Source organism: Mercenaria mercenaria, unplaced genomic scaffold, assembly GCF_021730395.1.
Source record: "Mercenaria mercenaria strain notata unplaced genomic scaffold, MADL_Memer_1 contig_3750, whole genome shotgun sequence".
Taxonomy (NCBI): domain Eukaryota; kingdom Metazoa; phylum Mollusca; class Bivalvia; order Venerida; family Veneridae; genus Mercenaria; species Mercenaria mercenaria.
The window spans coordinates 43,123-61,378 of NW_026461920.1; the positions used below are offsets into that span (position 1 = coordinate 43,123).

The window sequence follows — 18,256 nt, forward strand, 5'->3', positions numbered from 1 at the left end:
AAAGTGAAGAAGTCACGTAGCTGGCTTGCAGGTGTTCAGGGCTCTGCTTGGTGCTCCATGCCCAAAATGATATGCAGAAATGAAGTTTAGAGCTTAACCACCACTTCAGCTGAAAAGTTGCCTATGACGTAATAATGTCATAGTGATGCGAACCCCGAGCATCTTATACTTCCCTCTTAAGCAAACAAAGATCATATAGACTCCGTGTAGGACATGAAACTTGTTTATGTAGATCTATCGGTTATTTCATCGATTGGCATAGAATTAATCACATATAAATAAATTGACTCAAAGTAGGTATAGCATGGGCTTTTCCAGCTTAACCTGATGTACAAACAATACAGTTGAAAATCTTGCTTTAACAGTAACGTGCCTTCACACTGTTTCTACCCATTAGAAAAGAAATTTTAAACAAATTTGGACTTCATATATATGATTAAGCTATATGTATATGAAAAAAGTTCTTTTTCTTATGGAACAATCTGAAAATGATAAAGGTAGATTCTATTAAAAGTTGACAAAAAGAGATTTTTTGAAATTTTAAGCTTAGCATTCATGTTTCGTTAGGGCAAGTGAAAATTTATGGTTTGTTTTTTGGGTTTGACATATTGCAGGTTACCAGCTGTTTACCAAGCATTTTCAGGAAACTGGACTTATCTGAGAACCCAAAATTGGCCAATCACATTTTACAGCAACTTTTCCAGTCATCGGCTTGTGACACCTCCAATCTGGAAGAGATTGTAGCCAATGACTGTGGCATTCCAGTCACCCTTATCTGTAGATTTTGGATGCAATTTACAGAGAAAAATTGCCAGTGTACCGATAAGACTGCTGGAATTTACCTGCTTTAAACTGGGGAAACTTGACATTGAAAGTTTGACACAAGTATGGAAAGACAGATTTGAGGAGTTCGGACAGAACCTGCAATGAATATCGCGTAAATTGTCAGTTTTCTGATAGATGATAGTGGAAGTCCCTTTCCCGTTGGCTCAGTAGCCAAAGCGCAACACAACCAGTTTAAGAGATCTCGAGGTGGTTTTGAGTGAGCGAATGTTCTGCCCGGAAAGATTGACATTATGTCTTAAAGTCATTTATCCCCCATCTCTGGTTTTTTATGGGGAAGTTGCCATGACTTATGGAGAACTGGTCAGTAATGGTACAAAGTCTGGGATCAGTGGTTAGTTTAACTGACCACCATTTAGTTACTGAAAACCCGTTAAGAAGGCATAATGGTACTAGGCAACCAAATATGCTAGTTAAAGGATTTAGTAAAAGACATTTTACTAAATTTTGTTGCAATATACCAGATTGTACATATCACTTTTATACAGTCATTTTAGAAATACATATGATGAATGGAATGGCATCTTGTGTCCGCCAACATTTTCTATTTCCAAATTTTAAATCGGAATGAGAAAGTATGCTAGCTACTGCTTACATCTTCACAGGATTACCTAGTAATAGTACATGAAGATCCCTATTATTTTGAATGTCAGCGGCTGAAAGGTCAAAGTCATAAGGACCCAACTAATTTCGTTTTTCTCTTTAGATTCCTTTTACAGTTTAATGAAATAGAACTGTATCTTTAATGTTTGTTTTAGGTAATATACATTGATATCTTTGCAGAAATTATGTTTTTGAAACAATTCCGATTATTTGAAATTGGGCTTCTGTCACATTCAAGTAAGTTCCATATCAGTGAAAATAAAAATTTTATGTTCAGCTCTTTGAAAAAGCGAAAACCAATCAATTTGGCTGTTATATTCCAGTTTTTTCCTTGTAAAACATAAAATGAATTATGATTTACATGATAGTTGTTCTTGATTCAGTTTTGCATGAAATTGTATATAATATCAATTGTAAAAATACTGTAAAAGCATACTATCTAAATTTGTGTTAACTTCAAGATTGACATTGCGTCACAGTAAAAAGTAACATTTATATATTAAACTTGTTTGTGGTTTTCAGAAATGTAACTCCCGTTCTGTTACCAAATTAGAAATTATATTCACGAAAGTTATGTATTAATGCATTGGATTATCTTCCTTTTGATTTTACATTTACATTAAAGGTATCATGATATTTTTTCCTATTCTTGGGTTTTCCCTGACAATTAATTAAGAAGCAAAAAGACTTGTTACATAAGGTTAGAAGCTGACACAAATGTATTGAAAAATTTTGTAATTATCCTCCTTGAATATGAAATTATTTAGGAAGCTGAGTATTTCTTTTCTGTCAGTATAATTTCTAGTTTTACATTGATAATGTTGGGACATTTCAACAATCGAAGGAAAATGCAAGTGTTTAAAATTTTGTCTGGCTTTTGAATTCATTTATTGTTTTTCCAATTTGTTTTTGTAAGGCAACCAAGGTAGCCAAAAGGAGATAATGAATATTTTGCACTCCTGCATTTCTAATGAATTTAGCTAAATACATAGCTGTTAATGCAAGTTTTTATCACTAAAATACAATAGATCAGGTAATTATGTCTCCCACCACACAGTGGTGTGGGAGACATATTGATTTACTCCAGTCTGTCTGTGTGTCCGTGTGTCTGTGTGTGTGTCTGTCACAAAGCTTGTCCGCACTCTAAATCGAAAAATTTCTCATCCGATTTTCACCAAACTTGAACAAAATGTGTTGGGCCATAAGACCTTGGGCCCAAATTCAATAACTAGCCAAATCGGTCCAGGGCGTCTTGGAGGTTATGGCCCTTGAATTACCAAAAAAACGGTCTTTTTACTCTTGTCCGCACTCCAATTCGAATATTTCTCATCCAAAACTTCACCAAACTTAAACAAATGTTTTTGACCATGAGACTCGGCCAAGTTCGATAAATAGCCAAATCGGTCTAGGGATTTTTGGAGTTAGGCCCTTGAATTATCGAAAAATTTGGCCTTTTTATCATGTCCGCACTCTTAATCAAACATTTCTCATCCGTCTTTTACCAAACTTCAACAAATGTGTTTTTACCATGAGACCTCGCGAAGTTCGATAACTAGCCAAATCGGTCTAGGCATTTTGGAGTTACGGCCCTTGAATTATCAAAAAAATTAGCCTTTTTACTCATGTCCGCACTCTTTATCAACATTTCTCATCCGTCTTCACCAAACTTTTAACAAAATGTGTTTGACCATAGAAACCCCGGCCAAGTTGGATAACTAGCCAAAAACGGTCCAGGCATTTTGGAGTTACGCCCTTGAAATTTTCGAAAAATCAGCCTTTTTTCTCTTGTCCGCACTCTTAAGTCGAACATTTCTCATCCGATCTTCACCAAAAAAAACAAATATGTTTGACCATCAGACCTCGACCATTTTCGATAACTAGCCAAATCAGTCCCCGCATTTTTTTGAGTTACGGCCCTTGAATTACCGAAAAAAAACGGGCTGTTTTTCTCTTGTCCGCTCTCTAAAGTCGAACATTTCTCATCCGATCTTCACCAAACTTGAACAAAATGTGTTTGGCCCAAAAGACTTACCCAAGTTCATAACTAGCCAGATCCGCCCAGGCACTTTTGATTTTGGCCCTTGAATTACTGATTGGATTCCACTCATCCAGACCATTAATTGGATCCACTCGTCTAAACATCTAGAGAAACTAAAAATTTTCATAGGGCAGTTTGTGGGAGACATGGCCTTTTCTCAAAAGCATCTCTAGTTTATATTGTTTCCCTTTGCCAAAGTAAGTTTATCAACCTGTCATCGATCATTTTATTTTCAAAAATTGGGGGCCATCTGCCTATATAAATCCCACATACGCCTTTATACTTTAGATAGAATTACTCTGTTTTGGTTGAGCAACTTGAATAAGAAAATCAAATTTTAAAAGCACCACCTGTATAAATCCAACTTGTATTAGGTGCTGAGTGAACACAGATAAGTGTAAACCAACAAATTGTTGCTTAATCAAAATCTCATTAACCACCTTTAAGGAGGTAGATTACCTTGTTACAAGGGTAAATTCAAATTAGTTGAACTGCAGCAATTTTTTGTATTTCGTGTAATTTAGTGTTTTAACTGCTACAATCTCAGTTTCGTTTATCTCTGTCCCTTCAAGTACAATTTTTATCCATGTTTGAAGTACATGACTCTACAAAGGTATTTCATATTGAAAGAAGAAGGAAAATACGGATATTTAACACTTCAGTGTATTTTGGTTTCATTGTTATCCGTAGAAATCTGCATAATTGATAATTTTACTAGTATGCGCGTTAGCTTTGTAATATAAGCTTAAAATGTATATGTCGCAGGACTCGTGTTTCCATGGTAATGCATTTTCTCTCATTTTCAAACAACTATGTAAGACGGCTTCAGTGCCATTCTGTTAATAACCAACATGGAATATCTGGGTAATATTATTAGTAAAATACCAATCACTTTACATGGTACCCTATTTTTAGCTCACCTGAGCTTTTTAGCTCACCTGTCACATAGTGACAAGGTGAGCTTTTGTGATCACGCAGTGTCCGTCGTCCGTCCGTCCGTCCGTGCGTAAACTTTTCCTTGTGACATCTCTAGAGGTCACATTTTTTGTGGAATCTTTATGAAAGTTGGTCAGAATGTTCATCTTGATGATATCTAGGTCAAGTTCGAAACTGGGTCACGTGCCTTCAAAAACTAGGTCAGTAGGTCTAAAAATAGAAAAACCTTGTGACCTCTCTAGAGGCCATATATTTCACAAGATCTTCATGAAAATTGGTCAGAATGTTCTCCTTGATGATATCTAGGTCAAGTTCGAAACTGGGTCACGTGGGGTCAAAAACTAGGTCAGTAGGTCTAAAAATAGAAAAACCTTGTGACCTCTCAAGAGGCCATATTTTTCATGAGATCTTCATGAGTATTGGTCAGAATGTTCACCTTGATGATATCTAGGTCAAGTTCGAAACTGGGTCACGTGGGGTCAAAAACTAGGTCATTAGGTCTAAAAATAGAAAAACCTTGTGACCTCTCTAGAGGCCATATTTCTCAATGGATCTTCATGAAAATTGGTCAGAATGTTCACCTTGATAATATCTAGGTCAAATTCGAAACTGGGTCACGTGGGTTAAAAACTAGGTCAGTAGATCTAAAAATAGAAAAACCTTGTGACCTCTCTAGAGGCCATATTTTTCATGAGATCTTCATGAATATTGGTCAGAATGTTCATCTTGATGATATCTAGGTCAAGTTCGAAACTGGGTCACGTGCCTTCAAAAACTAGGTCAGTAGGTCTAAAAATAGAAAAACCTTGTGACCTCTCTAGAGGCCATATTTCTCAATGGATCTTCATGAAAATTGGTCAGAATGTTCATGTTGATGATATCTAGGTCAAGTTCGAAACTGGGTCACGTGGGGTCAAAAACTAGGTCAGTAGGTCTAAAAATAGAAAAACCTTGTGACCTCTCTAGAGGCCATATTTCTCAATGGATCTTCAAGAAAATTGGTGCGAATGTTCAGCTTGATGATATCTAGGTCAGGTTTGTAACTGGGTCATGTGCGGTCAAAAACTAGGTCAGTAGGTCTAAAAATAGAAAAACCTTGTGAGCTCTCTAGAGGCCATATTTTTCACGAGATCTTCATGACAATTGGTGAGAATGTTCATCTTGATGATATCTAGGTCAAATTTAAAAGTGGGTCACGTGCCTTCAAAAACTAGGTCATTAGGTCAAATAATAGAAAAACCTTGTGACCTCTCTAGAGGCCATATTTTTCAATGGATCTTCATGAAAATTGGTCAGAATTCTTATCTTGATGATATCTAGGTCACATGTGCTCAAAAACTAGGTCAATATGTCAAATAATAGAAATAACGACGTCATACTCAGTTCAACACTGGGTCATGTGGGGATAGGTGAGCGATTCAGGACCATCATGGTCCTCTTGTTTCTGATCGCTTGATGTCTGTCGCCATCAACATTTAGCTTGTGTACGCAATAGAGGCTGTATTTTTCAACTGATCTTCATGAAATTTGGTCAGAATGATTACCTTGATGAAATCTAGGCCAGTTTCGAAAATGGGTCATCGGGGGTCAAAAACTAGGTCACTAGGTCAAATCAAGGAAACACCTTGTGTATGCGATAGAGACTGTATTTTTCAATTGATCTTCATGAATTTTTGTCATAATGATAAGCTTGATGAAATCTAGGCCAAGTTTGAAAATGGGTCATTGGGGGTCAAAAACTAGGTCACTAGGTCAAATCAAGGAAAAACCTTGTGTATGCGATAGAGGCTGTATTTTTTAATTGATCTTCATGAATTTTGGTCAGAATGATTACTTTGATGAAATCTAGGCCGAGTTTGAAAATGGGTCATCTAGGGTCAAAAACTAGGTCACTAGATCAAATCAAGGAAAAACCTTGTGTATGCGCTAGAGGCAGTATTTTTCAATTGATCTTCATGAATTTTGGTCAGAATGATTACTTTGATGAAACCAAGGCTGAGTTCGAAAATGGGTCATCTGGGGTCAAAAACTAGGTCACTAGGTCAAATCAAAGAAAAACCTTGTGTATGCGATAGCGGCTGTATTTTTCAGCTGATCTTCATGAAATTTGATCAGAATGATTACCTTGATAAAATCTAGGCCAAATTCGAAAATGGGTCATCTGGGGTCAAAAACTAGGCCAGTAGGCCAAATCAAAGAAAAGCCTTGTGTATGCAGTAGAGGCTGTATTTTTCAATTGATCTTCATGAAATTTGGTCAGAATGATTGCCTTGATGAAATCTAGGCCAGTTACAAATATGGGTCACCTGGGGTCAAAAACTAGGACACTAGGTCAAATCAAAGAAAAACCTTGTGTATGCAATAGGGGCTGCATTTTACACCGGATCTTCATGAAATTTGATCAAAATGTTTGTCTGGATGAAATCTAGGTCGAATTTGAATATGTTTCATCTAGGGTCAAAAACTAGGTCACCCGGTCAAATTAAAGAAAAACCTTGTGTACGCAATAGGGGCTGCATTTTACACTGGATATACATAAAATTTAGTCAGAATGATTGCCTTAATGAAATCTAGGTCAAGTTAGAATATGGGTCATCTGTGGTTAAAAACTAGGTCACTAGGTCAAATCAAAGAAAAACCTTGTGTATGCGATAGAGACTGTATTTTTCAATTGATCTTCATGAAATTTGGTCAGAATGATAGCCTTGATGAAAATAAAGGTCAGTTTTGAATACGGGTCATCTGGGATCAAAAACAAGGTCGCTAGGACAAATCAAAGATAAAGGTTTCGTATGCAATAGAGGCTGTATTTTTCAATTGAGGTTCATGAAATTTAGTCAGAATGATTGCCTTGATCAAATCTAGGTTAAGTTCGAATGTAGGTTACCTTGGCTTAAAATCAGGTCACTATGTTAAATTGAAGAAAATACTTGTTTACATTTCAAGAGACCACATTTTTGGTCCAATCTTAATGAAAATTGTGAGAATATTTGTTTCCATGAAATCACTATGTCAAACATGTTTACACTGTTATGGTGTGTTTCTCAGGTGAGCGACCTAGGGCCATCTTGGCCCTCTTGTTTAAAGTATCTTATATCTTGCTTTTTATCATAATTTCTTAAAAAAATATTGAATAAGATTATCTTTCGTGTTAATTTAGCTTTAAAGCATCTTATTACTAACGTAAGTAATATTTTCGTGTTATTTGCATTTTTTAAAACAAATTTCAAAGCTTACAATACTTACAGCAGTACCCTGCGTCTGACATTTTTATGGAAAATCGTTCTGAATGCTGCTCTCATTCTCATTGATACTGTTGAAATGCAAATAAAAAGCCAAAGCTGTGTCCCTTAAATAGACCAGTGTCAAAGCTTTTGAATTTTACATTTAGATTTACAGATCACTGGCTTCGTTTCCATGGTAACATCAATTTAAATCAAGAAACCACAATTTTCTACTGAAAATTGAACAATTTCAGAGCTTAGTTTTAGTACATAAGTAATAAATTATCAACGGAAACTGAAAAATAGGTATTACAAATCAAACAGCCCGATTTTTATTTGAAAATGTTCATAATAAGTAACATTTCATCAAACTATATTCCTAATAACATCAGTTACCATCATCCATTTTCTTACATTCTGCATAAAATTTCATTATAACTACATAAAAGAAGCAAAATATTGATCATTATTCAAAGCGAAAGACTCATAAAAAATATTTCAGCAAATATTGCCTGTTTAAAAATAGTTCAGATAAAGAAAATGCACAGAATTACGTATTTTCAAAACAAAAGCTATTAATTTTGCGTGGTAACTGACACGTAACGTCATGACTCATTTTAAGGCAACAATGTTTTGAAGCGTTTCTGCGGCAATTTATTCATCATTTCTGCATTACGATATTAAACCATGAAGCATCAGATCGGAGACAGATTCATGATTTTTTTCAGAAGAATGGATATACAAACACATTTTGTTTGTCGTAGTCATCGTAAATCGTCATGTTAGCTTCCGGTTGGGCATGCGCACATACAAATATTAAGGTAACCTACCTCCTTAAGACAAATGAAGGAATAAATTATAGCGTCATAGATTATGTGATTTAGGCTCTGACATTTGTTATATTCAATTGCACCTTATTATTAAAAATAACGATGAATAAATTATCTGAACGGTAAAATGCTTTGTTTTTAAGCTATAGTTTGCAACATATTCCTTACATAAGATACCGTATGATATATATATATATATATATATATATATATATATATATATGTCACTCTTGTATTTATTGCCACTTAATATGAACTTAGGTGCTACCTAGAAGGCAGAGCTCCCTTGAAAAATCACCAGTGCCCCTTGAAAATTAAAGGAGTGCTGCTGGAATTATATGGAATAATGGATCCGTTTTAGGAAGTTTATGTTCTTTAAGATTTATTAAAATTTTAAGAATTAATGATAATTCATGATTTCTGAATGAATATCTTAGAATGCGTGAAGATTAAATCTTGACATGCGAAAACTCTACAAATACGCTATATACGAACTAAACTACGAAGTAACGGTTCTTTTTAGAAGGAAGAATGTGTCCAACTTTAAGGCCAAAATACTGCTATGATAGACCTCTGGTATGGGAGAATGAAAATCATTTACATGTACTAAGCTTGTTTAAAAACCAAAAGACTAGCCATCTTTAAAAGTTAATAATGAGAATTTTACGCAGAGAAAATCACTTTTTTTGCCGAAATTCTCGAAAACTACTGTTTTATTTACTGAACTGCTAAGTTAACAGTCTATGCCATTTTAATGGTTAATCTTTTAGCACTACTGGAATAGGAATGGTAGTAGGAGCCTTTTTGATGTTTATTGATAATTCATAGCTTCTCGTGAGGATCGAACTCCCGACCTTCAGTCTTCAACGCGACCTCACTAACCACTGCACCAATGTGAAAGTATAACGTCATTAACACAAATATAAGTATATAAGGATCTTACATGCCTGCCTGTGTAAGACGGGGTTTTCCCTACCCGAGGGACAGTGTGGAATGGAAAACCGAGCGTTAGCGAGGTTTTTTATCCGTGCTGTCCCGAGGGTAGGGAAAACAGCTGTCTTACACAGGCAGACATGTTAGATCATTTTTCTTGCCTATCATGTGCAAAATAGATCGTGGAGACAAATAGGTTTGGGTATTTCCTGACATTATTTATAAAGTTTATGACGTCACAATGGTACCAGTACTATGTGACGTCACCTTAGTGCACGCTATTTTAGACAAGGTTTTTCCCTAGGGAAAGACAGGAATTTCTTGCATACCAGACGGGGATTTCCGGTATTTTTACCGGTGCTGGAAAAATCCATCTTACACCCCGGGGTGTAAGATGACTCTCGTGCTTTAAATGACGTATTACGAACTACATATATGTAGAAGATTTATGTAGTTATTTATATTTTATTGCGAAAAAGGGAATAAAAATCCTATACCTTGACAGTTCCTCTTTGTTTCTTATAGTATATTTCTCGATTCAAAACACGTTATTTTATCAAAAATTCATAACGTTACGCTGCAACTGATAAAACAAAACCGGAACTAAACATTGTTATTTGTCTTTGAAACGTAATGACGTCTTTCCTGTTTATGGACGTTGGTTTCCCGCGCTTTGTTTAAATACGCTGCTATAAGAAATAGTTCTGAAAAGAAAGCCGTTCGACTGACTTCATTTTTAGCTCACCTGTCACAAAGTGACAAGGTGAGCTTTTGTGATCGCGCGGTGTCCGTCGTCCGTCGTCCGTCCGTCCGTCAGTCCGTGCGTCCGTCCGTAAACTTTTGCTTGTGACCACTCTAGAGGTCACATTTTTCATGGGATCTTTATGAAAATTGGCCAGAATGTTCATCTTGATGATATCTAGGTCAAGTTCGAAACTGGGTCACTTGCGGTCAAAAACTAGGTCAGTAGGTCTAAAAATAGAAAAACCTTGTGACCACTCTAGAGGTCACATTTTTCATGGGATCTTCATGAAAGTTAATCAGAATGTTCATCTTGATGATATCTAGGTCAAGTTTGAAACTGGGTCACGTGCGGTCAAAAACTAGGTCTAAAAATAGAAAAACCTTGTGACCACTCTAGAGGTCACATTTTTCATGGGATCTTTATGAAAGTTGGTCAGAATGTTCATCTTGATGATATCTAGGTCAAGTTCGAAACTGGGTCACGTGCCATCAAAAACTAGGTCAGTAGGTCTAAAAATAGAAAAACCTTGTGACCTCTCTAGAGGCCATATATTTCACAAGATCTTCATGAAAATTAGTCAGAACGTTCACCTTGATGATATCTAGGTCAAGTTCGAAACTCAGTCACATGCCATCAAAAACTAGGTCAGTAGGTCAAATAATAGAAAAACCTTGTGACCTCTCTAAAGGCCATATTTTTCATGGGATCTGTATGAAAGTTGGTCAGAATGTTCATCTTGATGATGTCTAGAACAAGTTCGAAACTGGGTCACGTGCTATCAAAAACTAGGTCAGTAGGTCTAAAAATAGAAAAACCTTGTGACCTCTCTAGAGGCCATATATTTCATGACATCTTCATGAAAATTGGTCAGAACGTTCACCTTGATGATATCTAGGTCAGATTCGAAAGTGGGTCACGTGCCTTCAAAAACTAAGTCAGTAGGTCAAATAATAGAAAAACCTTGTGAGCTCTCTAGAGGCCATATTTTTCATGGGATCTGTATGAAAGTTAATCTGAATGTTCATCTTGATGATATCTAGGCCAAGTTCGAAAGTGGGTCACGTGCCATCAAAAACTAGGTCAGTAGGTCAAATAATAGAAAAACCTTGTGACCTCTCTAGAGGCCATACTTGTGAATGGATCTCCATAAAAATTGGTCAGAATGTTCACCTTGATGATATCTAGGTCAAGTTTGAAACTGGGTCACGTGCCATAAAAAACTAGGTCAGTAGGTCAAATAATAAAAAACCTTGTGACATCTCTAGAGGCCATACTTTTCATGGGATCTGTATGAAAGTTGGTCTGAATGTTAATCTTGATGATATCTAGGTCAGGTTTGAAACTGAGTCAACTGTGGTCAAAAACTAGGTCAGTAGGTCTAAAATTATTAAAATCTTTTGACCTCTCTAGAGGCCATATTTTTCAATGGATCTTCATGAAAATTGATCTGAATGTTCACCTTGATGATATCTAGGTCAGTTTCGAAACTGGGTCATGTGCGGTCAAAAACTAGGCCAGTAGGTATAAAAATAGAAAAACCTTGTGACCTCTCTAGAGGCCATATTTTTCATGAGATCTTCATGAAAATTAGTGAGAATGTTCACCTTGATGATATCTAGGTAAAGTTTGAAACAGGGTCACGTACCTTCGAAAACTAGGTCAATAGGTCAAATAATAGAAAAACCTAGAGACCATATTTTTCAATGAATCTTCATGAAAATTGGTCAGAATTTTTATCTTGATAATATCTAGGTCAAGTTCAAAACTGGGTCACATGAGCTCAAAAACTAGGTCAGCATATCAAATAATAGAAAAAACGACGTCATACTCAAAACTGGGTCATGTGGGAAGAGGTGAGCGATTCAGGACCATCATGGTCCTCTTGTTATTATTATATCTTGATATCGGTATGCAAGAAAAAGATTCTGTCACTGGTTATAGGTGCAGATGGGAATATCCGGCTCTCGGGTAACTGTTTAGGCGGTAACTCGGTAGGAACCTCGTTACCGCCTAAACAGTTACCCTCGAGGCCGGAAATTCCCATCTGCACCTACAACCAGTGAAAGAATCTTATAATCTATCCCCGGCGCGTGCTCGGATAAATGTATACTTTCACCGCTGGGTAGGCAAGAATATATAGAGGATATTTGTTTGTTTTGACTGAATATGGAATATATCTCACTGAGAAGTGAGAAAATTTCAAATATTTTCACGAGCGCGTAGCGCGAGTGAAAATGTGAAAACTTTCTCACTTCGAGGTGAGATATATTCCATATTCACGAAAAACAAACAAATTTTCTTTTTATTTTATGCTCAATTACGTTGAGAAATGCATTTTGCAACTGTTTTAATCTCAGCGCGGGAAACAGACGCGCGTAAACAGACATGACGTCAGACGTGCTGTGACGTTATAAAGACGCATTCAACATAAAGTTCCATTTTGTTTTATATTTTGCTGCATAACGGTATGAAATTCTCTTTAAGCAAAATAATTTGAATCGAGAAATATATTATAAAGAACAAAGTGCGACTATAATTTTCATCCTGTTTTAAGCAAATAATTTAAAATTCATACACAATGTATGAGGGGGCGGAGCTCATATCTCTCACAGTGTGAAAATATAGATTTCATATTTTCACAGTGTGAGCGATGAGATATGAAAATATTTAACTGATAGAATACAGTATTTCATTAGTTAGCATAAAATAAATAATACATTTCAGTTATAGCAGCGTGACGAAAATCGTTTCGCATTGAAAATATTGTATTTTACCCTTTTTTCTTCGTAGAAAATGTATTTAGCACTAAATTCTTATTATCAGGCGCTCATTTACATTTTTATTCAACGTTCAAAGCAGTAAGCGAAACGCTTTTGTCAACCGTAAACAGCAAGCGTCTATTGACGTCTTACTTCTAATTACTATGAGGTTACATTCTACCAATTCAATTTCTTATTTATTTCATATTAATAACAAAACATTCAGACCTCATTTTCAGCACTTTACAGCATTTCAATGATATGAAAACCATATATGGTCATTTAGTATAACATGTCTTCTTATCAAAAATAGAAAAATATTGACATGTTATGTTGTATATAAGAAAAATAATCTGTTCTGACAAACATCACCTTCAAAAAATGCCCCCATGAAAACAGCCGTTTAGCAATTACGCGTAGGTAGACATTTTTCGCAAAGAATAAAACTTAATCCAAGAAATTTACAATGAAAATGGTCTAGATCTATTCTCAATACTATAAGCAATAAACATAAGCCAAAAATTTAACTGTCACCTTCTCATGTCACTCATTATACCAGATTTCATCCATAGCATGGAACTACATTTTGGACTACTTCACATGTAACACTGAGTAGTCACTTCCGGTTTGGTGTAATCCGTCCTATGAGCATTTGCGTACTGGAAGAAGCCCGAACAACACCGACTCCAAAAACTTACCACGAATTTTTAACTCGATAGTAATTCTATACACAGTTTTATTCATTTTCTTTTTCACACGTCTAAACGTAATGCGACGCTGTCGGCGCCGCTTTGCGGCGCCGGTAGCTCTGCTATTAATTAACATTTTGGAGTCCAACAAGTGCAAAAAAACACGCTAGTAATACAAGAAATATATAGGAACTGCATCTGCGACTTTTAGCAGAGTTCAGGTAAAATGCCAGCTTTCTCACGTTTTAATATAACCCTCGACTTATCAGCGAAGTCGACTGATGGTTGAACATTTACAGGTAAGAATGAAGTCGTCTCAAAACTTGACATTTAAAAGTGACTAGTACAAACCTGTTATGATACCAGTTTTATTGAGTGAACAACGCAACAATATTTCAAACAGAAATGTATTTGAAAAGGTTTGGAGAATTTAGTAATTTTTTGTAGCAAGCTCTTTGTAAAAAAAAAAGGGGGCGGGGGCAGTGAATAGTGAGCCGTTGTGGTGGATCTGTAATGACAGACAGTAGTAAACCGTCTTGTTTGTTTATCCCCCCACCAAAGGTGAAGGGGATATTAGAAATGCTCTCCGTCCGTGCGTCCGTTTGTCCGTCCGTCCGTCCGCAACGATATTTGTCCGGAACATAACTCCAAAAGTACTTGAGGGATTTTCTTCAAACTTCATACACTGATAGAACACATTGGGAAGAAGTGCAGTGTGCAAGAACAATAACTCTGCCTTGCCCATTTTTTGAGTTATTCCCCTTTATCTTATTTTCTTAAAAAAATTTGTCCGGAGCATAACTCCAAAAGTACTGGAGGGATTTTCTTCAAACTTCATACACTGATAGAACACATTGGGAGGAAGTGCAGTGTGCAAGAACAATAACTCTACCTTGCCTATTTTTTGAGTTATTCCCCTTTATCATATTTTCTTAAAACATTTTGTCCGGAGCATAACCCCAAAAGTACTGAAGGGATTTTCTTCAAACTTCATACACTGATAGAACACATTGGGAGGAAGTGCAGTGTGCAAGAACAATAACTCTACCTTGCCTATTTTTTGAGTTATTCCCCTTTATCATATTTTCTTAAAGAAATTTGTCCGGAGCATATCTTCTTCATGCATGGAGGGATTTTGATATATCTTGGCACAAATGTTTACCACCACGATGCGGAGTGTCATACGCAAGAACTAGGTCCCTAGGTCTAAGGTCAAGGTCACACTTAGAGGTCAAAGGATACAAGAATAAAAACCTTGTCTGGAGCATTTCTTATTCATGCAATGAGGGATTTTGATATAACTTGGCACAAATGTTTACCACCACGAGACGGAGTGTCATGCGCAAGATCCAGGTCACTAGGCCTAAGGTCAAGGTCACACTTAGAGGCCAAAGGTCAGATACAAGAATGACTTTGTCCGAAGCATTTCTTCTTCATGCATGGAAGGATTTTGATGTAACTTGGCACAATTATACACCATCATGAGACGAAGTGTCATGCGCAGTTCCCTTCTTTAGAATTACTTCCCTTTGTTGTTACTTTAAATAGCTTTTATTGTAACTTTTTCATTACTAGTCGTAGGGAAAAATCGAGACCACTCTTCTGTAGTACAACAAACATGCTAAATCCAATTTTGAGGTGTATTTTGACCAGTCTCTTCCTGATAAAGATTTTTGTGTGGACTTGCATTTTTTTTTTTTTTTTTTTAAAGAATTACTTCCCTTAGTTGTTACTATAAATAACTTATATTGTAACATTTTTATAATTGACCCTAGGGAAAAAACAAGACCACTTTTCTGTGGTACAGCATAGATGTTACTCTCCAGTTTTAGGTGTATTTTATTAATTTTATTATATATAAGGTATCTCTACCTAGTAAGGAGTTTTTTTGTGGACTTTAAAAAACAAAAGACTTGCAGTGATTACTAAACAACCACAAAATTAGCATTCCATTTGCAAATACAGCTGCTAGAGTAAAGAAATTTGCTTTGACGGGCATATATTGTGACATTCTGGCACTCTTGTTCCCTGTTAGCTTTCCATTCCTTCTTTTTACAGTAGCCATATAGAAAAACATCATAGTTATACTCTTCATGAAAATTAATAAAATTTAGCAGTAAACCACCTCACTACTGACTTATTCTTTCTTCCACATCTTAAAACCCCTGATGCGGACCACATCCTTCAATTATGATATGCCCGGTGGGGGGATTAGCCATGTCTGACATGGCTCTTGTTCCACATGGTATTGACTATGGAGTATAGGAAGGAATTAATTTTATTTTCGAACGAACGAAGAGAGGGAGAAATTGAAGAGGTATTTTACGTGAAATTATGTAGCCTCGTAGGTCAGTCTATTTCGGCATCTATGAAGAAGCACATTTGTTTTTTAACCAGAGAACGGTGAAATCGTATATGCAAAATACCAGTCCACTGCCTTAATGGTATTATCATAAGGTAACCGGGTGAAATTCTGTTTTGAAGGAACTTTGAAAATAGATATCTTCGTAATGTTCAACAGTAGAATTATTGTCTAATTATTAAGGTAAAGCAGTTGTCAACTGAAAAAATATACTTGTCAAAATCACAATAGCAATGATACACTGAAATTTGATTTTCTATCGCGCTGTTAAAAGTGGTGACTCCAGTAATATTTCGTAATGGGAATGTATAATATATTACTTATGAACGCACACTTAAAACTAGGTACAATTTCAAATACCAAAACGCAAGAAAAACCGATCGTTAGGTGTGATTCTTAAAACATCATTAACTTTTTTATAAAGAAAATCCATGTTATTCAAACAAACTGTTTCATGCATAATTCTTGCAACGCCATATATAGACTTTTGTTTCAACAAGAAAAATCCAAATAAACATTGAACTGATCCTTTACTTAGATGAAATTATCAGAAATAGCATAATAAATACTGAAATTAGTTTAGTAAGTTGTAAATTGAAAAACGTTAGTTGATTTACTAAACTCGGCTTGAAAATGACATCGTGCCTTAATTAAGGATCTATATCCTACTGGTTGCGATAAATATCATGACGTAGTGTTTAGAGAATCGGTAGTTCTGCAGAACCGTTTCCAGTTCACTAGACAGTTCTTCGACAGAACCCGTACCGGTTCTCTATCCACTTTTCTTACTCAAAAGAATTGAAGTTCTTCAATTAACTGCCATACATATCTGCCTTTGTCTTCTAACATATCTACAACTTCTTCAGCCATTTTGTGCTGTTTCGCATTCTCAATCTCGAACGACGAAATCTGTTCCATTGTCATTGACAAATACTCTCCCCAGCGGCGCACGAGTAACTCCGCGGTATATTGTATCAAAGTATTCATTTCCCTTTCTATCTCAGCACATCGGTTTGCTGTTCTCCATTCGTTTCCGCTCACTGATTTGCAAATCGTAGCTTCTTCAGTTTTAGTTTTGCGTTTTTCTCTGCCTCTGTTTGCTTGTTTCCTAAGGCGAGTTCTCGGGCTAGGAGTACTTTCGTTGTTAAGTTTGTCATCTTTAAAATCACTAGATGCCGCAGTCCTGTGGGTATATGACCCCTTTTTGTAACCTCTCGTGACCACTCTGCCACTTTTCTTTACAGAATCTCGATTTTCTGTTTTGTTATCTGCATGTGGCGTCGAAGTCAAGGACGTTCCAGACGGTCCAGGCAATTCATCAACGAATTTCACTTTCCTGATAATCGATGTTTTAGTTTTAGATTGTTCATCGTTAGAATCTCTCTTTGTATCTTGGTTTTCGTCTTTCGATTGGTCGGTCATTATATCTAAAGAAGTCATGTTTATCATTCGCTGAAACACTTGCTGTATGGAATCAGCGTTCAGTGAAAGTATGTCATCTTCAAGGTGGGAGTTGTCGTCTGAAGAGACATCTAGTTCTTGCGAGCTAAAATATAAACAGTACGACTTTTACAATATCATTAATGTGATATTTAAAAACAAGACCAATGAATACGAAACAAAATATCGTAAAGTTTTCGTAGTGTAATTTTGTGTGTAAACATCACTGGAGAGGAAGTAAAAGTTTAAAATGCTGAAATTACCCAGATCTAGCCAAAAATTAACAAAGAGACTTGTATTTGGAGACTTCAGATATCGTCAAGGTCAAAAGTCTAAACAATAAACTACCCGATTTGGAGGTTTTTATCGTAAAAAAATGTAAATGTTAGGGTATTATACGCTTACTTGTCTATATGCTGTTTGTAATCTTTTGAAGTATACACGTGGTCGGTGTGGATTTTGTGTAACAGTTCTGTAGCAGGAAACAACGAAGCTATTTCTGTTTTAGTGAATTCTTCAAACCCCAACTCGGCTTTTTTCGATGGACTGTCTTTCACACTGTTATTCACCACTCGCATTTTGATAATCTTTAGTATTTAGTCTATGAAAAATCGGGTTTGGCGCAGTTTAGGTTGAGACAAAACAAATAAAACGTAACTGACGTCAGATTAACGTTATTTTAACGCATTTACGTACATCTGGCGCCGCATTTAAACTGGCCGCTTCAGTATCATTATATTGTTTTAAATGTTTGTCTTTCAGGACAATTTGCTTACTTTAAACTGATAGATTTGTAGCATATAAGGGAGACTGGGGCTAGTTGGAACAGTGGACATGTAGGAACATTAGAAATA

The 18,256-nt window shown here is 36.0% G+C and overlaps 1 protein-coding gene across 1 annotated transcript; it reads right to left on the reverse strand.

Moving 5' to 3' along the window:
- Positions 1 to 16,283: 16,283 nt before the first annotated feature.
- LOC128553370 (uncharacterized) lies at positions 16,284 to 18,049 on the reverse strand. The gene is made up of 2 exons (XM_053534508.1): positions 17,808 to 18,049; positions 16,284 to 17,508 (listed from the first exon to the last, which is right to left on the reverse strand). The coding sequence occupies exons 1-2, from the start codon at positions 17,978 to 17,980 to the stop codon at positions 16,752 to 16,754; spliced, it is 930 nt and encodes a 309-aa protein (XP_053390483.1). The 5' UTR covers positions 17,981 to 18,049; the 3' UTR covers positions 16,284 to 16,751.
- Between the last annotated feature and the right edge of the window lie 207 nt (positions 18,050 to 18,256).

What these genes read in the sequence shown, in the direction of transcription:
- LOC128553370 (XM_053534508.1), bottom strand. Translation starts at nt 17,980, where the DNA reads ATGCGAGTGGTGAATAACAGTGTGAAAGACAGTCCATCGAAAAAAGCC. An exon ending in TACAAACAGCATATAGACAA is followed by an intron (nt 17,509 to 17,807) that starts GTAAGCGTATAA and finishes TTTATATTTTAG; the next exon opens with CTCGCAAGAACTAGATGTCT.